This window comes from Anolis sagrei, chromosome 1 (genome assembly GCF_037176765.1).
Source record: "Anolis sagrei isolate rAnoSag1 chromosome 1, rAnoSag1.mat, whole genome shotgun sequence".
Classification (NCBI taxonomy): Eukaryota; Metazoa; Chordata; class Lepidosauria; order Squamata; family Dactyloidae; genus Anolis; species Anolis sagrei.
The window spans coordinates 243,054,540-243,077,674 of NC_090021.1; the positions used below are offsets into that span (position 1 = coordinate 243,054,540).

Genomic DNA, 23,135 nt, shown 5'->3' on the forward strand with positions numbered 1-23,135 from the left:
TAGTTCACCCACAACCTTATGCATTTTTGTACATTTTAAAAAATGACTTTTTCAAATAACCTGGGCAATGCCAGGTACCCAAGCTAGTAGCATAACAGTCATCAAAATAACAATGATGATGATGATGTCTATTAAACAAGTATATGTGCGATCTCTACCCTTAGTGATAGTTTTGCGATTCCTCAGCAGAATTCCATTTACAGTTTCAGTCTGAAAGGGGCTTCTAAGTGTGTTCCAAATCATACAAAAGGTTTTAAATGTGATAAGCTTTCAACATTCTGGGTACTGAACACAAAGATTTGTATTTTCTTTGCTTTGCTGCTTAGTTTCTCTAGCCATCTTCTTGCATTATCTACCTATCCAACTGTATTTGAATGCTTTGTTGATATTATTTGACTAAAATGAGAAGAAGAGTTTGTAGCAACTTCAAGACATTTAGCATCTCAATCTCAGCTAAAATAAATACCTAATTTATTAATTTTAAATAGGTTCTTTTTCACCACTCATATTCAAAAAGAGAAGGAGTTACATACCCGTTATAGGCACATATCCAATTCCTTGCTGATATACTGTGGGCATCAAGACCACTGGCTGGGGCTGCATCATCATGGCGGCTGGAAAGGACTGCACATTAAAAGGTTAAAAGAAATGCTTGTTTCAGAAACTATTCTAGGAACAAAAAAAAAAGGTTAAATAAAATGAATTTCCAAAAAAACAAACAAACCAAAAAAACCTCTTCAGGGCGTGTTAGTCAATATATTACTCAGCAACACTTTGACACCAAGCAATAATTACCACCATTTTAAAGGAAATTTAACAATAAATATCTCTGGATTAACATTTTAAAGGAACTATTATAACCTCCCTCCAGCAAAGGATCACCGCCTTGTCGGGGCGCTAGAGCTTGAGCACCTCAATGATGTCATGAGCGAAACCGTGAAGGGCCACCCAAGACGGGACGGTTGTGGCAGAGAGGTCACACCAAGTGTGATCCCTGGGGAAGGCAATGGCAAACCACTCCAGTATCCTTGCCAAGAAAACTAAATGGACCAGTACAACCAGAGATATGTCGGTATGCCATTGGAAGATGGGACTCCCAGGTCGGAAGATGGCCAAAATGCTACTGGGGAGGAGCAGAGGATAAGTTCAACTAGCCCCAGATGTGATGACGCAGCTAGCTCAAAGCCGAAAGGAAGGCTAGCGGCCGACGGTACTGGAGGCGAACGACGAATCCGATGTTCTAAAGATCAACACACCATAGGAACCTGGAATGTAAGATCTATGAGCCAGGGCACATTGGATGTTGTTATTGGTGAGATGTCAAGACTAAAGATAGACATTCTGGGGGTCAGCGAACTGAAATGGACTGGAATGGGCCACTTCACATCAGATGACCACCAGATCTACTACTGCGGACAAAAGGAACATCGAAGAAATGGAATAGCCTTCATAATTAATAAGAAATTCGCTAAAGCGGTGCTTGGATACAACCCAAAAAATGACAGAATGATCTCAATTCGAGTGCAAGGAAAGCCTTTCAACATCACAGTGATCCAAATATACGCCCCAACCACAGCTGCTGAAGAAGCAGAAGTAGATCAGTTCTATGAGGATCTGCAGGACCTACTGGATAATACACCAAAAAGAGACATTATTTTCATTACAGGAGACTGGAATGCCAAGGTGGGAAGTCAAATGACAACAGGGATCACAGGCAAGCATGGTCTGGGAGAACAAAATGAAGCGGGACGCAGGCTGATAGAATTCTGCCAGGAAAACTCGCTGTGTATAACGAATACTCTCTTCCAACAACCTAAAAGACGGCTTTATACATGGACCTCACCAGATGGCCAACACCGAAATCAGATTGACTACATCCTTTGCAGCCAAAGGTGGCGGACATCCATCCAGTCGGTGAAAACAAGACCTGGGGCTGACTGTAGCTCAGATCACGAACTTCTTATTGCCCAATTTAGAATAAAACTAAAGAGATCAGGGAAAATACACAGACCAGTTAGATATGATCTCACTAACATTCCTAGCGAATATACAGTGGAAGTGAAGAACAGATTTGAAGGACTAGATTTAGTAAACAGAGTCCCAGAAGAACTATGGACAGAAGTCCGCGACATTGTTCAGGAGGCGGCAACAAAGTACGTTCCAAAGAAAAAGAAAACCAAGAAGGCAAAATGGTTGTCTGCTGAGACACTGGAAGTAGCCCAAGAAAGGAGGAAAGCAAAAGGAAACAGTGAAAAGGGGAGATATGCCCAGTTAAATGCGCAATTCCAGAGGTTAGCCAGAAGAGATAAGGAACTATTTTTAAATAAGCAATGCATGGAAGTGGAAGAAGACAACAGAATAGGAAGGACAAGAGACCTCTTCCAGAAAATTAGAAACATTGGAGGTAAATTTCAGGCAAAAATTGGTATGATAAGAAACAAAGATGGCAGGGACCTAACAGAAGCTGAAGAGATCAAGAGAAGGTGGCGAGACTATACAGAAGATCTGTATAGGAAGGATAACAATATCGAGGATAGCTTTGACGGTGTGGTGAATGAATTAGAACCAGACATCCTGAGGAGTGAGGTTGAATGGGCCTTAAGAAGCATTGCTAACAACAAGGCAGCAGGAGATGATGGGATCCCAGCTGAACTGTTTAAAATCTTAAAAGATGATGCTGTCAAGGTGATGCATGCCATTTGCCAGCAAATATGGAAAACACAAGAATGGTCATCAGACTGGAAAAAATCAACTTATATCCCCATACCAAAAAAGGGAAATGCGAAAGACTGCTCAAACTTCCGTACAGTGGCCCTTATTTCTCATGCCAGTAAGGTAATGCTCAAGATCCTGCAAGGAAGACTCCAGCAATACATGGAGCGAGAGTTGCCAGATGTTCAAGCTGGGTTTAGAAAAGGCAGAGGAACGAGAGACCAGATTGCCAATATCCGCTGGATAATGGAGAAAGGCAGGGAGTTTCAGAAAAACATCTACTTCTGCTTCATTGACTACTCTAAAGCCTTTGACTGTGTGGATCATAATAAATTGTGGCAAGTTCTTGGTGGGATGGGCATACCAAGCCACCTTGTCTCTCTCCTGAGGAATCTGTACAAGGACCAAGTAGCAACAGTAAGGACTGACCACGGAACAACAGACTGGTTCAAGATTGAGAAAGGCGTACGGCAAGGCTGCATCCTCTCACCCAACCTTTTTAACTTGTATGCAGAACACATCATGCGATGTGCGGGGCTGGATGAATGCAAAGCTGGGGTGAAAATTGCTGGAAGAAACATTAACAACCTCAGATATGCAGATGACACCACTCTGATGGCCGAAAGCGAGGAGGAGCTGAGGAGCCTTCTAATCAAGGTGAAAGAAGAAAGCGCAAAAGCCGGGTTGCAGCTAAACGTCAAAAAAACCAAGATTATGGCAACAAGAATGATTGACAACTGGAAAATAGAGGGAGAAACCGTGGAGGCCGTGACAGACTTTGTATTTCTAGGTGCAAAGATTACTGCAGATGCAGACTGTAGCCAGGAAATCAGAAGACGCTTACTTCTTGGGAGGAGAGCAATGTCCAGTCTCGATAAAATAGTGAAGAGTAGAGACATCAGACTGGCAACAAAGATCCGCCTAGTCAAAGCCATGGTATTCCCTGTAGTCACCTACGGATGTGAGAGCTGGACCTTAGGGAAGGCTGAGCGAAGGAAGATCGATGCTTTTGAGCTGTGGTGTTGGAGGAAAGTTCTGAGAGTGCCTTGGACTGCGAGAAGATCCAACCAGTCCATCCTCCAGGAAATAAAGCCCGACTGCTCACTGGAGGGAAAGATACTAGAGACAAAGTTGAAGTACTTTGGCCACATCATGAGGAGACAGGAAAGCCGGGAGAAGACAATTATGCTGGGGAAAGTGGAAGGCAAAAGGAAGAGGGGCCGACCAAGGGCAAGATGGATGGATGGCATCCTTGAAGTGACTGGACTGACCTTGAGGGAGCTGGGGGTGGTAACGGCCGACAGGGAGCTCTGGCGTAGGCTGGTCCATGAGGTCACGAAGAGTCGGAGACGACTGAACGAATGAACAACATTATAACCTCTAAATAGATAGCTCCATTTCTTCAAATCAAGCTAAGCTTTTGTGACAAACTGTAAGGCAATTTAAGAGCTGTTACATTTTAAAATGAAGTTTTAAGAAAGTAGTAATTCAGATCTTTTACTATACTTTGGCAATGTGTAGAAGACATTCTGGCAGAGATGCTGTTTTGGACAATTTTGTTCAAGAGACAAAAAATGCCTTGCACAAATTAAAACATACTTTTGGACTTTATTTTTCCTTTCTTCCATGATATGAAGAAAAGGACTTTCTAGATACAAAAAAGGCTCTAACTATGCAACTGGACACTGGATACACATGTTTTCTATATATAATAATTTTATGCAATAAGAGAGAAATGCACAGGACAAGCAATGAAATAAATGTATTTTATTGACAAATTCTAGGGAAAAATATTTTATACGGATGTATATCCAAAACCTAAACACAAGTCAGTAAAACACTATATCATCATTAATAGTTGTATACTGGAGGCAACAATTACAAGGAACAAAAAGAATAATAGAAAATGTTTTTTCAAATCCCCAAAAAGATTATTTCTGAGTGACGAGAAACTTCCATTAGAAGAATCCTGGATTGAAGAAAATCTTCATTCTTCAGGACAACTTCTGTATAAAATTTGCAGATTTCAATTATGTATGTCTATCCATAACTATAAGATTTTGCTACTTATGCTTTCAATATCTTATTTCTGTAACTATTTATGTTTGCTACCTAATTTATTTTAGTTATGTATCAAATGACTTTTGAATAGCAGCACCAACAGATCCCCTTATTTCTTCATCAGACATATCAATTATAGTAACATAAATACTTAGCTTACCGCATATGACATAACCAAATTAATCATTCCTTCTTTGTCATCTCCCTGCTTTCCACTCAGGCTATACCATTTATCATCTACTTTCCCTTGTTTCAATGTTTCAGGAATAGTAATATGAGTCCAAGCAATGCGATCATCCATAGAAAAGGCTCGCTGCAAAACAATATTTAGATAGTTAGAAATATATTTTAAAAGGCCAGAAAATATCTTAAAATGACAGAATTATTAATTTTGGCACTTTAAAATTACACTGTCATGTAACAGTGATATAAAAATCAAACTGCTTTTATACTATCATGGTATGTGCTATTGAGAAGCTGGCATTTTTTTCTATCAAGGATGAAGTTTAAAAAGTGCATAAAGAAAAATATGCTCATGGACAATACCATGGTGAACAAGAAAGTAACTTATAAAAATCTCTTCAAAGTTGCATAAGATTAAAACACTAGAAAATAATATTTTATTGCTATTACAAATTACATCAATTGAATTAATTTAACCAGACTTCAAAAAAAGAAGCCTCAAAATACATTTTTATATGAAGCCTGCTGCCTTTAAAACAAAGTGATTTAAGGATCATCCATCTTCCTATAGAGACATGAAAACAAGTATTCAAAATGTTTGATTCAAAAAATAAGAAATGTTAAAAGGTGCATATACACAAGTCATTCTGCAATTGTATTATAGTTCCTCTGCATTTTCAAAAGGCCCATTAATGTAGAACATAGAGTCAAAAATCTCCTTTAATCACAATTTTAAGACTTTTTATCCAGAAAAATAGCATCTTTTATGTATTCAAAATGATAGAAGACCAGATTAATGTAGATTTTACAGGTCACAAGATAGACCAAGAAATAAAATTAAGCTTAGCATCATTAAATTCACCGCACAATCATCAATCATTCTTTCCCCTATGTGTGCAAGCCCACTCATTTAAGTGTCTGCAGAATGTTACTTAATAACTCAATCAGCATGTGTGAAGATCCTTTTTGCTGGTATCTAAAGTAAATTAAATCATTCTATTCAAATGTTCACATAAGAAATCCTCATCTTGGAATTTAACTTCAATACAGGCAGACCCCAAGTTATGTAAAAGATAGGTTCTGTCGATTTGTTCTTAAGTTGAATTTGTTTGTAAGTTGGAACCATTACATTTTTTTAAGTGTAACTCCAGCCAAAATATATATTGTTTAGCTTTGGATAGCAACATCCTTGTGTTTGTTTGTTTGGCTGTCTGTGCCCTTGTTCAGAAGATTTCACCTCACTTTTTGTCTTAACTATGAGTCATTTGAAAGTTAGATGTTTGTAACTCGAGGCAGAAGGACAAAGTGGTAAATGGTGTGTGATCTTTTTAACAGTTTTTCTACACTTATCAACCTGCAATATATGCTAGAAATAAAAAAAAACTGCAGCTATTATTGGTGAAACAACTCACTCTTCAATTTTATTTCTGTATTCTCTTCCAAAGTTGTCCAAACAATTTTTTTACTTGTGAATACATTTCTCAATAGTGCCATCCAAAAATTTGTATGAGAAACTTCCTAACCCAATGTAGTAAATACTGGAGACATACAGATTTTGAAGATGTAGCATACTCCCCATATCATGAAAGAAAGGAGTTCTGTTATGAGAACTTATCCACATATAACTCTATGAAATAAATCTAATTATTAGTTTCAACTAGAGGAAACACAGTGAATCAAATGCTGAGTTATAAATCAATACATATGTAAACCTATTCATTCAATAGGTTTGCTCTAGCTGGGACACAAAATTGGATTTAAGGCTTGATAATTTGCAGCAATCTTTTAAAAGCATTGCACTGGATTCAGACCAAGGTTGTTGAACTTAAGTTCCATTGAAATTAGTGAGATTTAATTAAATTATGTCTCATTTTTTCAGTCAGCATAAACAAGCATAAGTTTCAAAATATATGTGACTGAAATGGTATCTCAAATTATATCTGCTGTTTACAAATCACTTAATTTTATGGCAACTGAATTCATCTTTTTCACAAAGATGAAAGGCAAAGCGTAATACACACATGCTAGAGAAAAATCCTTTTGAATTAAGAAGTGACACAAAATTCCAGGACTTTGTTTAACAAAGACTATAAGCCTAAAGAAAGCTTGGCATTTTAATTCATCTAAAGTCAGCAGCATTTAATACATCCTTATTTGAATCACTCACCTAGTTGCCACAGGCAACAAAGCAGTGAGTGAACAGGCTAATGGAGGGGATGGAACATTTCACTCACACTGTGGCAGTCTGCCATGTCTTTATGCTAGGTATGGAAGAAGGCATTTATTCAGAAAGATAGCAGGCTGCCAAGGGAGGGACAGAGCACTCTGTAATTCCACACTTATCATGGAGAAGGTTCAGGTACATCCCATGCCTAAGGAATCCATCCCAAGTTAACTGGAGGAGTCAGGAATGCAGGGATGTCACAGAGACACATTCCTCCGCCATCACCTCACTGCATTTCCGTGCATGTCTTAAAAAATTGTCACTAATCTATTTACTCCCATTTACAGAGAAAGCTACTAGTTTATTGATAACTGACTTATAGCTGTGATTACGAATGTTAACACAAAACAAATGCTAAATAATAACACAAACTAAATATGAAGTAGCATTAAGCTTGAAACAACAAAAAGTGTGTCATCAAGATCTCAAATGCTTCTGCAAAGAGTGATCCAGAAAAGGTTCTTTTCTCTAGCAAACTAAACAGTACGTTAATAATAATAATAATAATAATAATAATAATACCACCCCCCAGCCCTAATTAGTTGGCAAATCAGTTAATAGACAAGAATTGCTCAAACCTCATCAAATATTTCAAGATAGAAAGAATCCACTCCAGGGGGAACAGTGCATTGAATAAATTTGTTCCATCGAGGATTTCTGGCTCCATTATGAGCTGTAGGAGTTTCATAGACAGCATAGCCAAGTCGTATTCTGCAGTATGGATCCATGCGTGTCATACCATAGTTCTTTGCTAATTTTGCCTGAGAAAACACAAACATCTGTGTAAATTAACCAGTTTTATATCACTAGACTGAGATATCTAAATCCGTCACAACAAATATATTAATGGTCATATCAACCAATAAGAAGTACAATATTAAAAATACAGTTAATAAAAATAAATGTAATAAGTGTATCTTGCCAATTTATTTACAATTACATCCACCTGCTCACAGCATTCTTGGACACATTCAAAGTCTATATATTTTTAAGTATTTTTATTGAAAAAGAAAAAAATAGCACAACAATAAATATTAGGATACATCCACACACTAAAACAAAACTAACAAACAAAAAGATGAATCTAACAGCAGGAGCTCACCCCGCTCCCAGATTCGAACTGCCAACCTTTCGGTCAGCAAGTTCAGCAATTTGTTGTTGTTATCTTGCCCAATTCTCCAAAGTTTTCACGAAATAATGCATTTATATCTACACAGCTACATACAACTGTGTTAATTCTAAGATAATGATAGTTTAGATTTGAATCTGGGGTGTAATGGCATCAGTGACAAAACTGAGATCAGAAGAGGTTAGCATGAAAAGAGTTAACAGAAAATGCAAGACAGAGCAATCAGGACACAGAGAGCTGAAAGCCATACCTTCAAACCTAATTATTATTTTTTTTTACAAATGAAGCTGTCCTACCAGAAAAGCCAAAATCCAGATTAACAACCCCCAACCGGTCTCCTAAGGTAAATTGGTGTAACCAGGTGAGCGGACCCTCCGGTTTGAAGGTGGTGTTGTTGAACGCCAGATCTGTCAACGGAAAAACGACCTGGATCCAGGATTTAATCCTGGAGGAGCGGGCAGATCTGGCGTGCATCACGGAGACCTGGTTGGATGAAGCTGGGGGCGTAAACCTCTCCCAGCTTTGTCCTCCAGGTTTCTCCGTGCAACACCAACCAAGAGCCGGAGGACGGGGAGGCGGGGTCGCAGTGGTCTATAGAGATTCCATCCATCTGACCAGGAGCCCCATCCCGCAGACCAAATTTTGAATGCGTCCACCTGAGGGTGGGTGACCGGGACAGAATAGGGATTCTGTTAGTGTACCGTCCACCTCGCTGCACTACAGTCTCCCTACCTGAGCTAGCGGGGGTGGTCTCGTGCCTGGTGGTGGAGTCCCAACGGCTTCTTGTGCTGGGGGACTTCAACATCCATGCCGAGGCAACCCTCACAGGAGCGGCTCAGGACTTCATGTCCGCCATGGCAACCATGGGGCTGTCCCAACGAATAACTGGCCCCACCCACTGTGCTAGACACACATTGGACTTGGTCTTCTGCCAGGGATGGGAGCAGGGTGGCGGTGTGGAGGAGTTGTCTATCTCTCCGTTGCCATGGACCGACCACTTCCTGATCAGATTTAGGCTCACTGCGCCCCCTAACCTCCGCAAGGGTGGAGGACCCATTAAGATGGTCCGCCCCAGGAGGCTTATGGATCCGAATGGATTCCTGACGGCTCTTGGGGATTTTCCCGCCACCTCGGTAGGTGACCATGTCGAGGCCTTGGTCGCTCTCTGGAATGGGGAGATGACCAGGGCAATTGACAGGATCGCTCCGGAACGTCCCCTCTCAAGTAACCGAGCTAAACCAGCTCCTTGGTTCACTGAGGAGCTGGCAGCGATGAAGCGAAGGAAGAGGGTACTAGAGAGCGTGTGGCGTTCGGACCCAAGCGAGCCAAATCGAACACGGTTTGTGTCCTTTTTAAGGGCATATGCCGCGGCAATAAAAGCCGCAAAGAAAACTTTCTTTGCGGCTACTATTGCGTCTGCAAAAAACCGTCCGGCGGAGTTGTTTCGGATTGTCAGAGGTCTTTTAACTCCCCCTACCTCAGGTGGGAGCCCTGACAATTCGGCCACGCGCTGTGAAGCATTTGCTCGGTTCTTTGCAGACAAAGTCGCTTTGATCCGCTCTGGGCTGGACGCCACATTAAATGCAGTCTCCGTGGATGTGACACAAGCACCTGCTTGTCCTATTTTGTTGGATTCTTTTCAGTTTGTGAAGCCCGAGGATGTGGACAAGATACTTGGAGGAATGAGGCCCACCACGTCCATCCTAGACCCCTGCCCATCCTGGCTTCTGAAGGAGGCCAGAGGGGGATTGGCCGAGTGGGTAACGGTGGTGGTTAATGCCTCCCTTCGGGAAGGCAAGATTCCAGCGAGCCTAAAACAGGCTGTTATAAAGCCGCTGTAGAAGAAACCATCATTGGACCCCACCAAATTCGACAACTTTCGGCCTGTTTCCAATCTTCCCTTCTTGGGCAAAGTCATGGAAAGCGTGGTGGCCTCACAACTCCAGGTATTCTTGAGAGACACGGATTATCTGGATCCGGCACAGTCTGGTTTCAGACCGGGACATGGTACCGAGACGGTCTTGGTCGCCTTAGTCGATGATCTGCGCCGGGAGCTAGACAGGGGGAGTGTGTCCCTGTTGGTGCTCCTGGACCTCTCAGCGGCCTTCGATACCGTCGACCACGGTATTCTTCTGGGGCGCCTTGCAGAGATGGGTCTTGGGGGCACTGCTTTGCAGTGGCTCCGGTCATTTCTGGAGGGTCGTACCCAGAAGGTGTTATTGGGGGACTCCTGTTCAACACCACAGCCTTTGACCTGTGTGGTTCCTCAGGGCTCCATCCTGTCCCCCATGCTGTTTAACATCTACATGAAGCCGCTGGGTGAGATCATCCGGAGTTTCGGGGTGCGGTGTCATCTGTACGCAGATGACGTCCAACTCTGTCACTCCTTTCCACCTGCTACTAAGGAGGCCGTCGAAGTCCTGAACCGGTGCCTGGCCGCTGTAATGGTCTGGATGAGGGCGAACAAACTGAAATTAAATCCAGACAAGACAGAGGTACTCCTGGTCAGTCGCAAGGCCGAGCAGGGTATAGGGTTACAGCCTGTGCTGGACGGGGTCGCACTCCCCTTGAAGGCGCAGGTTCGCAGCTTGGGTGTGACCCTGGACTCGTCACTGAGCCTGGATCCCCAGGTTTCAGCGGTGACCAGGGGAGCATTTGCACAGCTCAGGCTTGTGCGCCAGCTGCGCCCGTATCTTGGGAAGTCTGACTTGGCCACGGTGGTACACGCTTTGGTCACATCCCGCCTCGACTACTGCAACGCTCTCTACGTGGGGCTGCCCTTGAAGACGGCCCGGAAGTTTCAGCTAGTCCAGCGCGCGGCAGCCATGTTGCTAACAGGAGCAGGGCGCAGGGAGCATACAACGCCCCTGCTGTCCCAGCTCCACTGGCTGCCGATTTGCTACCGGGCCCAATTTAAGGTGCTGGTGTTATCCTACAAAGCCCTAAACGGTTCCGGCCCAAAATACCTTGCAGACCGCATCTCGGCCTACGAGCCCACGAGGACCTTGAGATCATCTGGGGAGGCCCTTCTCTCGGTCCCGCCTGCCTCACAGGCACGTCTGGCGGGGACGAGAGAGCGGGCCTTCTCGGTGGTGGCCCCCCGGCTGTGGAACGCCCTCCCTGCTGAAGTTAGACAGGCGCCCTCCCTTATGGCCTTTCGTAGGAGCCTGAAAACATGGCTTTTCGAGTTGGCCTTCAACTGAGTGCTATATCATTGGAAATGATGACCGGAATGGACTACGACTATGAAACCGATTATGACCCCATGACATGACGAAGCGGATTTTTAGTATAAGTATATGTTATGTAGTAGTAGATTGTTGTGTACTGTCTTGATTTATTGTAAACTGTCCTTTCTATGTTGTTGTTCACCGCCACGAGTCGCCCTAGGGCTGAGAGTGGCGGTTAATAAGTGCAAGTAATAAATAAATAAATAAATAAAATGTAGGCATTGGAGGTGTATAATAGAGTACCAAGCTCCTTATCATGATAAGAAAATATTAAACAAGCAATCACTATGCAAATGTTTGTTGTACAGCAGGCATGGGCAAACCTCGGCCCTCCAGGTGTCTTGAACGTCAACTCCTACCATTCCTAACAGCGATTGGAATGTTATCAGCTGTTAGGAATTGTGCGAGTTGAAGTCCAAAACACCTAGTGGGACAAAGTTTGCCCATGTCTGTTGTATAGGGATTAATCTGTTTCCTCACCAATACACAAGGCTGATATCAGAGAAATTTTCAGTGGTTTTGTAGTTAAAGATATCCTTCTTGGCCTAGTTGTATTTCTAGAATAGATGCTCACAAGGAATATTCCAGGATGCTTTTGCCTGTTTCTTTTGAAGTATATCTGCACTGAAAACTGTGGAAGCCTATTTTGTTTTTTGTTTCCCAAAGTATATGTGTGCCAAAACAAAAATAAACCTAGACAATATGTCCACAAATTATCTGAATTCCTTTCATTTATTTTTTTCAATTACAGCAACATATTTAAAACAGTACTTCAAAACAATCCAGTCACTACAATTTTTAACTTCAGAAGAGGCTTTTATTATACTGATTTCCTGTTTAAGTGATCATGGCATCATCATCTTCAACACAAAAATCTAGACATCTAAAAATGTGGAAAATTTAAATCTGTTCTTCACCAAAAAAAAATAAAAAAATACCTGCACTACTGTGACATTCAGTCTCCCAACCGTACTCATTGCTCCACCATACTGTAATTGTTGAGCTGTCTGAGCATCCATTTGGATTTGTTGCTGCTGCTGTGTTGGGGTAATTCGAAGAAAATCCTGAGGAAGTTCACCAATATATACCTATAGAGGAAGCAAAACAATGTGAGAATTACTCTGACTCATCTTACATTTTCCAAACTTCTTTTTAAACACAGACACACATACGCTTGAATTTTACTCTTCACTTCAACTATCTTCATATGCCATGCGGATTCCCCTTGTCAACATGTAATCTACAATTTCATAATATCCCCTGTTCTATTTTCCAGCAACCCCTGTAGCCCAACTGCTAGTTTAGATGCTTCACTGGAATTCACGACAACAACAAACAAAACTCAACAACCCTACTTTTGCAAATTCAAGATTTTAGCTTCCTTTCCTGAACCCATCTATAATAAAAGTAGCTGCTACTATGAGATGGCAAATCTATTAAGATCTCCCTCATTCCCAATTTGACCCTTGAATTGAAAGCAAATTTGGCATGCATAATGAAGAACTGAATGGCCAAATGGAAATGTGAGGTGGTGAGTTGCAACCAGATGTGCCCACTTTGGTTATTTGTGCAGCACCAGAACAAGATTGATGTTGTGCCATGAGTGAAAACAGATCTGCAAATACAACTAATTTTCGACTGCTAGGCATCATGTGACAATGTATTCACATGATGCATTCCATATTGGGATAAATTCGGGTTATAGACAGGTAAGCATCTCTGATCCAGAATTCTGAAATCTGCAGTACTCCAAAATTGTTCACATGGATAGATGAGACAATTCCTTTTTGTGTATATCCTTGGGTCCCATCTATGTAAATAAAAATGTAATGCTCATTTGTGGAATTAACGTAACTCAAAAACCAATGGACGAATTGACACCAAATTTAGACACAATACCTCTGGCGTGGGCTGGTCCATAAGGTCACGAAGAGTCGGAGACGACTGAACGAATGAACAACAACAAAACCCCTATCAGGCCAACGAGTGACCATCACTCATAAAAAAACACTGAAAAACACAGCAGAAGAGACTTAAAAAGCCAAAAAAACAAAAATTACATTACAATGCATGCTCAAAACCACATATATATATATGCAAACACACATATATACACAATTATATACACACACATATATATACACAAAAACACATATACACAGACAGGGCCACAGCAACGTGTGGCAGGGAACAGCTAGTCTCCAATAAATCCTATTATATGTATATATGCAAATAAAGGTATTTCAAAACCAGTGGAATAAGGATTAAAAACCTGTAACATATCTGACCCCAAGCATTATTTCTTGACCTCTTTGTAGTACAGCTTCCACACTCTTTTCAGAAGCAATGGTGCTTAGAGAGTACTGTTAAACTCTGGGGAGGGAAGGTAAGTTGGGGTTTCCACAGGGATCAATTCTATCCACAATGTTGTTTAAAATGTAAGTGAAACCAATGGATGGGATCATCAAGATGTGTGTGCATGAGCAAGATGTGTGTGCATGAGTGTGTGCGTGGTTACTAGCCAACATCAGACTATTCCAATTTTCTTTTTCATTTCAAGCAGGAATAGTGATAGATGTGATGATCAGGTATCTGGCCTCAGTGATGGACAGGAGCCAATAACGAAGACTTGAATGCTCTGTCTGGCTGTGGGAAATGAAACTAGATCTAGACATGGTCACACTTCCTATGAAGGAAGAGGTCTAGGGCTTAGAAATATTCCTAAATTCCACTGGAGCAGTATTTCTCAACCTGAGGTCCCCAGATATTTTTGGCCTTCAACTCCCAGAAATCCTAACAGCTGGTAAACTGGCTGGGATTTCTGGGAGTTGTAGGACAAAAACATCTGGGGACCCCAGGTTGAGAACCACTGCACTGGAGGCTCAGGTAGCCTCTTCAGCAGAGCACTTTCTACCGATTTTGACTGGTAGCCCAGCTGTGATGCTACCTGACAAAGCTCTGATAATCTCTATTACAAATTACTGCAATGTATTTTTTCACTCACCTGCCATCAAAGATGATTTGAAAACTATATCTACTACTTAACTAAGCAGCCAGGCTGTTATCTGAAAACAGATTAACCTGGTCCTGATTCACCTGTACTATGTGACAAGATGTTTATGGACAAAATTCAAACCTCTGGTTTAAACATTAAAAACATATACAGTTTTTTATCGATTATGTTGGCAATGGTTTATATTGATTTTGTTTCTTCTTGATATACATTTGTTGTTGTTGTTGTTGTTGATACTCCACCTTTCTCCCCATGGGGACTCAAGGCGGCTAACACTAGGCTAGTTTAAAAAGTTCAATAAAAAAGTTAAAAAGCAATTTAAAAGCAATTAAATAGTAGCACTGTTGTAAAAACAAAATTAAAATGCAGTAGATAAACTAAAATGGCATTTAAAATGCATATTCGCCCAATTCCACCCACAACACCCCTTGAATTAAAAACCACAGCACCGCCTGAAGTGATATTAAAGACCTTCTTCTTTAAAAGCCTGTATGAATAAAAAGGTTTTAGCCTGCCGCCAGAAGGACAGCAGGGAGGGGACAATTCTTGCTTCCCTGGGCAGGGAGTTCCAAAGTCAAGGGTCAGCCACCGAAAAGGCATGCTCTCTCACTCCCACCAACCGGGCATGTGGTAGGGGTGGGACTGACAGAAGGGCCTTTCCTGAAGATCTCAGGCACAGGCAAGTTCGTACAAGGGGATGCAGTCAGCCAAATAGCCTGGGCCTGAGCTTTCTAGGGTTTTAAAGGTCATAACAAGCACTTTGAATTGTACCCAGAAACCAACTGTCAGCCAGTGGAACTGCTGCAACAGGGGAGTGGTTCACTCCCTGCAGCCAGCCTAGTTAGCAACCTGGCTGCAGCTCTTTGGACCAGCCGAAGTTTGTGAGCACTCTTCAGAGCCAAAACCACGTAGAGAGCATTACAGCAATCCAGACAGGATGTAACTAAGGCATGTACCACCATGGCCAGATCAGGCTTCTTAAGGAATGGCGAAGTTTTAATTTTGCAAGGGCCCTCCCAGCTACTGCTGACACCTGGACCTCCAGGTTCAGTGCCGAGTCCAGGAGGACCCCCAAACTGTGGACATGTGTCTTCAGAGGGGAGTGTGACCCTATCCAATACAGGCTGGATCCCTATTCCTTGATCTGCCTTCCAACTGAGCAGAAGTACCTCTGTCTTGTGTGGATTAAGTTTCAATTTGTTTGCCCTCATCCAGTCCATTACTGATGACAGGTACTGGTTTAGTATCAGGACAGCTTCCTTGGCTTTAGGTGGAAAGGAGTAGTAGAGTTGGGTGTCATCCGCATATAGGTGGCAATGTACTCCAAACCTTTGGATGACCTCTCCCAGCGGTTTCATGTATATGTTAAAAAGCATGGGGGACAAAATAGAACCCAGAGGAACCCCTTAGGTCAATGGCCAGCGGTTTGAACAGGAATCCCGCAGCAGCACCTTCTACATACAACCCTCCAGGAAGGACCAGAGCCACTGTAAGTCAGTGCCTTCCAGTCCCATCCCAGTGAAATAGCCCAGAAGGATACCATGGTCAAAGGTATCAAAAACCACTGAGAGGTCCAGGAGAACCAACAAGGACACCCCCTTTCTAGCCCTCTGCGAAGGTCATCCACCAAGGTGACCAAAGCTATCTCTGTTCCACAGCCAGGCCTGAAACCAGATTGAAATGGATCTAGATAATCTGTTTCATCCAGAAATCCCTGTAATTGGGAGGCCACCACATGCTCCAAAACCTTGCTCAGAAAACCTTCAAGTTGTTTCTTTTATAGTACAAAGTAGTTGTAGTTTATATGAAAAGCTCTCTTTACCATCCTATCAACCTTCCTCTGTATGAAATATGATATGTTATACATTCTAACATGACTGGAGTTAAGATAGGAGTTAAACCTCAGAGTGTTCAACCTTGCCAATCTTGCTATTACTTGTTTTCATAAATAGCATCATTCCAGGCCTTGGGCAACGATTTTTGAAGATGGCATACAACTACTCATGTTCTGCTAGATATTATCTTTCACATGTAGGAGTTAACATGAAATTTAATTAGCAGCAGCTCCTGAGTAGGAGCCTTGGGATTCAACAAGATTAAAGGTAGCTAGTTGGGGCTGAAATACACTGAGAAAGATTCAAGAGAAGGAATACTGTCAATCTAAATGCTGCTAGATCAAAGACCAGCTTTTCAAAAAGAGCTCAGATAAATACGGAAAACCTAAAATTCAAAAATAATGTGGTACAGTACCACAACCATATTCATGCGACTGTTATTTATGGTTTAATCTTGAAGGACCTAGAAATGCTAAAAACGTGTTTTCTCTAGGTATTATCCACTTGATTTATGTAATTTTTCGTCACTCTCATTTGCCACAACTAGCCTTTATTTCACATGAAGAAACAACATAAATTCGTTCAATTCTTAAATTATGGTACTTCATAACAATTTTAGGGGTTCTATTGTAGTTTTGTAGAAGAGTTAAGGCAGCAGGTTTTTATCAGCTATTCATGCTATAGTGAAAGGAAAGAGATATTTTATAGTTAGTCTTGTATGAAAGAGCTACATAGAGCGAGCTTACTCCAGCTATACAGCATACAAAAATCATCAGCTTAATTATAGAAATATGTATTTCCAAACAACTACAACCATTATTGGCCCCACCAGAAAAAATCCACCTTCCATGCAAGCACCCTTGTACCCTTGACAGGCCTTGCTGGGGATGTCATGTGTCCTGCTGGCAAAAAGGAGACAAAGCCCCAATGGGAAAACAAGGAAGAAAGCAAAGTGTCAAATCACTTCAGTGCTGTTGGCATGGAAGAGTGAGATAGTCATCCTATCACTCTCACATAGCAGTGATTTCATCAGGACATTGCCGCTAACAATGCCAAGAGAAGAATGGAGGTGTCATCTTGAGCAAAAACTTAAGGGCTTTCTGTCTTTCTTCCTCCATCAATCCCCATGATAAAGAAAGGAGGGGAAAGGAAGGCAAAAGTGGCAGCAACAAATTTTGGGTTTGGGGATTTGGAATTTCCAGATTAGGATGATGCAACTATAATGCACTTTGGTCTATTACAAATTTTCCAATTTGTTTTTCCTTGCTTCCCAGATGCTAAAAAGTTAAGACACACATAGTTATGCAGATAACCCTTTAGTATACAATAGCCTATGTAATATTTTATAAATATGGAAATTTTACTCAAATAACCTATCCAAAAAACCTGGGTCTACATATTCATGTCAGTGTGATTCCTATACCTTAACTCTTATTAAAAAGCAACTATCCTCTTCTCATAGTAGAGTGGCAAAAAGCAAGAGCTTAATCCATTTGAGGAGAACCTAAAAGAAGTTCCAATCCCTTCTAGTCTCTCTTTGGTGACATAGCTTTTTGGATACTTGGGTGGAAAATGCTAGGTAGTAGCCAAGGCTGATATTGGTGATCCGCCCACTCCATGGAATCTCAACTTATTTATGGGTCATATCACAATCCATAATTTTGGACCAATAAAAGCACAAATACACACACAGAGAGGCTACTGGGCAAATTGCCAGCATTATAAGAATGATGGTAACTTCTTGAACAAGTTAAAATAACCTAAACAGTACTTCCTGTTAAGGTTGGCACAGATCTTAAATCCAAAACCAGTCTCACATATTTCTAAGGTGACTATACTGGTGTCACGATGCTCTGTAAACTGATCTTAAAGTTCAAATTGTGTGTGTGTTTCAGTTATGCAAATATTCTTTTGAATTTCATTATAGCCTGGTACTTCAAATCCATTAGTTACATCAAGAGGCCTTCTGATAAGGAAGCTTCTTCTGTGGTATTTTGTGTTGCTTTTTTGACATTTAGGCATTCAAATGTTCTATTTGCTATAAAATAATTGTGACACAGTTTTAGAACTGCAGAAAATTTGCATCAAACTGTTAAGAGTATAATAATTTGGTGTGTGTGTGTGTGTGTGTGTATGTTAACATTTAATTTATTAAATTTAGGGGAAAATTTCAGCACTTTTTCCTCAGGAAAATTACCATTACATGTTTTCAGAAATGAAAGCTAAGCAAACAACTCATAGCTGATGTGCGTTTCCTGCATGGCAGGGGGTTGGACTAGATGGCCCATGTGGTCTCTTCCAACTCTATGATACTATGAAATAGCAAAAGGTTGTAATTAGACCAACAACTCAATTGCTCCCTGTTAGAACCCAAATATTGTAGTGGTAAGTGATGTGAGTAATGATGCTTTACAAAGAGTATGAACAAGGAATGAATAACACAATACCATTAAAAAAAGAGAAAGCAGTGTACAAATAAACCAAAACAAGCATTCTGAATCATAAAAATCAAAGCTTGGCAGCTCCAAAATCTTGGGGTCTGCATTTGGAGTAGTATATATATCTGAGTATAAGCCTAGTTTTTCAGCCCCTTTTTAGGCTGAAAAAGTCCCCCTCGAGTTATACTCGAGTCAAGGTTATTTATTATTTTACTCTGTTGTTGTTGTTATTGTTATTGTTATTATTATTATTATTATTATTATGTTACATTTATTATTTTACTTTCTTTATTATTAATTGGAAGGATATGTAAGCACATTTACATTGAAGGTTAGAATTATGGTTTAATCAGAGTTGGGCAGTCTTATTTTAAATTTCCGTTTTATGTAAATATTCAAAAACATTTAGCCTACCGATGCCTCAATTAATGTAAGTGTATTGGTATCTATTTTATTTTGAAATTTAAATTTAAAATCTAAATTTTATTTTGAAATTTACCAGTAGCTGATGCATTTCCCTCCCTCAGCTTATACATGAGTCAATCCATTTTCCAGATTTTTTGTGGTAAAATTAGGTGCCTCGGCTTATATTCGGGTCGGCTTATGCTCGAGTATATACAGTATGTACTTCCTAATTGGTACATTCACCATTTCATATACTCGTCATTCCAATATAGTAGAATAATATTAACCAAACATTTGAGTACAAAGGTTTTCTTTTTCTTGCATTGGAAATGGAAAGCACTATTTATAATGTTACATATATTTATAACCTCTTGGCAACTTCAAAGTATCTCAGTTAATATTTTTATTCCATTTCATCAACTGGGATACGGACAGGACTGTGTCTTATGAGAAATAGTGATGCTTCTGGGAGTCATTAGACCTCTTCTATTCCATAGTCATCTGACAAAATGAGTGGAAACCGGCAGCACAATTTTGTTTTTCTGTCAATTGATGCCATTTTCTAATAATGTTAACCTCAGTAGCCACTCACTTCTTCCCAACTTTTGCTTATTCCCAGAATATAGCCAATACCAGTAGAGTGTACTCCAGTCAGAAATGAAAGATTGCCTGTTACAGGTCTCTTTTTCCTTTTCCTTACATCTAAAGGAAAAGAACGGAGAAAGGTTTTATATATGGCTCCCAAACCTTTCCCGGCCCACTTTGTTCACACTTTGATCAAGTTCCCCTAAATTCATTACCAACACATATCACATCCCGACTTAGTTCCTATTTTATTAACTATCAATCCAATTATTTCTCTTCTGCTAAACAGTTCCATGTCTACTTCTCTTCCCCACCCTGCAGAGAAAACCTACACATAAATACACAAGTTGTATATAATTTATAATAATTAACTGCAAAGAGATGCTTAAAATTGTATTTACAACAGGAAGAGTAAGGTTGCTATAATTATCTTCTATAAATATGCACTATAAATATTAAAGCATATTTTAGAACACCCGGATGTGTCTAAGAAACAATAACCAAAAATTTCACAATGTAAGTGAAAGTATTCTTGCAACATCTTGGGAATATATTTTCTTTAAAACATTTCATTGAAACTAACAACAGCAATTTAGTTCATTGTCACAAAGCAAGTGTGAAGACTAGAAATTATTTGCTTTAAACAATTATAAATGAATACATATGCACATACAAATGTATGACAATTAGTGACACAAGCTTCAAACAAATTCTTTGGACAAAACATCCAAAATTATTAAGCACTTCTCACATCATGCCAAACTTGACAAATCAATTCAGAAAGCAAAATAGAATAAAGGTAACATATTCTAAAACAATTCTAAAAGAATGTACAGGCAGTCCCCAAGTGACAAACAAGATTGGTTCTGTAGGTTTGTTCTTAAGTTGAATTTGTATATAAAACAGGTACATTTTTAAAATTTAACGCCAGTCAAAATCTAATTATCACAGGGATAGAAAATGAGGTAAAATCTTTTCAACAGTGACACAGACAACAAAATAGCATCTATTTTGTGTGCATGCGTGTGTGTACGTGTGTGTGTGCGTGTATATATATGTATGTGTGTGTGTTGTGTGTATATATACTGTATTTTCTGGCATATAAAACTACTTTTTAACCCAGGAAAATCTTCTCAAAAGTCAGGGGTTGTCTTATACGCCAGGTGTCATCTTATAAAGTGGGTACTGAAACTTCCGAGCTGAACTAGAAAATCTACGGTTGCTGCATATGACGGGGGAGCTCAAAAAATGGCCACGGCTACATCCCTGCCGTTTGCGGCGACTGTATGAAAGCAGCAAGGGCGGCGCTGTACAAGTACTGTAGAAGAAAAGCCATTCACCAGGACTTGTGGAAAAAAAGTGACTAACGCGGTTCTGATGACAAGGTGAGGGGGCACTTCACCGGGAAGGTGTAAGTGAAGAGTGGAGCAAGCTGCAGGCATCCAGGACACCCAAGGTATGGAAAAAGAGATAGAGCTGCACTGTGTCCAGAAAAACATACCTCTTTAACCTGTCTGCCCTGCCCTTGTATCTGATTACTGTACCTCCTTCTCTGCCTCTCAGATCTCGCTCCTAAGGACTTTAGTGTAGCAGCACAGGTGTGCATGTGCGGGATCTGAGAGGCAGAGGAGGTATGGTGATAGGAAAATTACCATATTTAAATCAGTTCAGATGTTCTTTTAATTTTTATTTGGTGTGCATTGGAAGAGGGGTAATCTTATATACTATATATAGAGGGGGGGGGGGAGAGAGATAGTATGTAAATCAGAAGAGGTACACTTTTATAGTGTAACACCAGTCACACACACATCTATCTATCTATATAAAATCTCTGGATAGCATAGGGAAGGGTTAATACTCTGTGGTATTTTTTTGGCTATAAAAAGATTTCATCTTACTTTTTGTCCTTGTGATAATTGGATTTTGAAAAAAAAGACTTGTTGTGGAAACAAGGACTGGTGATAAAGCTTTTTCCCCTGATAACTCTTTCAGGAGTGTATTTCTATTCCTAGTGGTAGATTTCTTTCGCTCCCTGATGTCTCAGGCCCATTGTTAACTATGACAATGTTTGTAACTTGAGAACTGCCTGTACAGTACTGACTTTTTTTTTGTAAGCATGACTGCAGAATATTCCAAATTATTGTTGATTATTTTTTTTGCCCCCCAGTACTGTACATGATTACCCATTTCTGTAATTTGATTTTTAGGAAATGTTTTGTTTATTTTGCAATGCCCTTGAACAGAATTGAAAAATATATGAAACTAGTACATCTAAGTGCTAAGTACATCTTTAGGGTAAATCATATCTGAAATATGAACGCTAGCTAGGCAGAATACAAAACACATATAGATTCTAAGAGAGTGTAACCAGCTTCACAGGTAGCGTATTTAATACAATGCCATTTTTAGAAATCAAACTTTATTATCATGAGATAAAATGCATATGAGCCCTTGTGATTCTCCCAATATGACCACTCTCTTTCTGATCTTCCCAGATGGAGTCACACAGTTGTTTTTCCAACACTGGCCAATTTCTTGACATTACCTAGACTACCTATTTTATTTGTGGTAGGATTTCTGATCTTACCAGTTCAAAATGTTTTGGTGTTTACTTTGTTCCTAGTCATACATGGATAATTGACAGAAAGAAGATAGAAGACATTAATCTTTTAAAAATGAAACAATAATACTTCTAGACATTATAGTTAGAGCTGCAAACTATGCACAATTGCTTGGGATAAAAATCCCCTGAAATTCAAGATTTAATTCTAAGCTAGAACTGCACTACATTAGGGTCAGAATGCTATCCTCAATAGGATTAAGAAATCCTTTAGCATGATCCAAAGACTGTAAGCTATATATCTCTTCATCTGAACCTGCAAGCTTAGTGGTGACGAATCCTTTAAATCCACCTTAATAGACAAGCTCAACATTGTCCCTGGCATAGAACTAGAAACTGTCTTTGATGACTTTGCAACAGGGGAATATGGTGTGAAGGGCTGGCCTTGATTTACATATGGAGCTTTCAATCAATGCAATGTTTGGTGGTAATACAGGAATATTCAGGTGGGACAGGTTTAGATATATGTATTAGGCCTGTGCATTCAATGAAAAAATGATTCAATACTCATTACTAAATGGGGGGAGGGAGGAAATCATTTCTAAAATGTTTCCAAAATATCATAATGGCTCCGTATCGCAACTATAATGAAGTAATGATTTTTTGTTGGGTTTTTTTTCTTTCGTTACATAATTAAGCAAGTTGGGAAGCTCTCAGAGCTCCTTTCTCCCTCATTTTTAGAACTATTGGGGTGAAACTT

At 40.2% G+C, this 23,135-nt stretch overlaps 1 protein-coding gene across 1 annotated transcript in view; it reads right to left on the minus strand.

Annotated features, from left to right (window-relative positions):
• Positions 1–23,135, minus strand: part of TOLLIP (toll interacting protein) — a 38,569-nt gene that overhangs the window by 8,136 nt on the left and 7,298 nt on the right. Inside the window, exons 2-5 of the mRNA XM_060769011.2 lie at positions 12,478–12,627; positions 7,759–7,941; positions 4,934–5,086; positions 534–624 (exon numbers count right to left, since the gene is read on the minus strand). Coding sequence (XP_060624994.1) covers positions 534–624; positions 4,934–5,086; positions 7,759–7,941; positions 12,478–12,627 — 577 coding nt within the window. The remainder of the gene's footprint in view (positions 1–533; positions 625–4,933; positions 5,087–7,758; positions 7,942–12,477; positions 12,628–23,135) is intronic.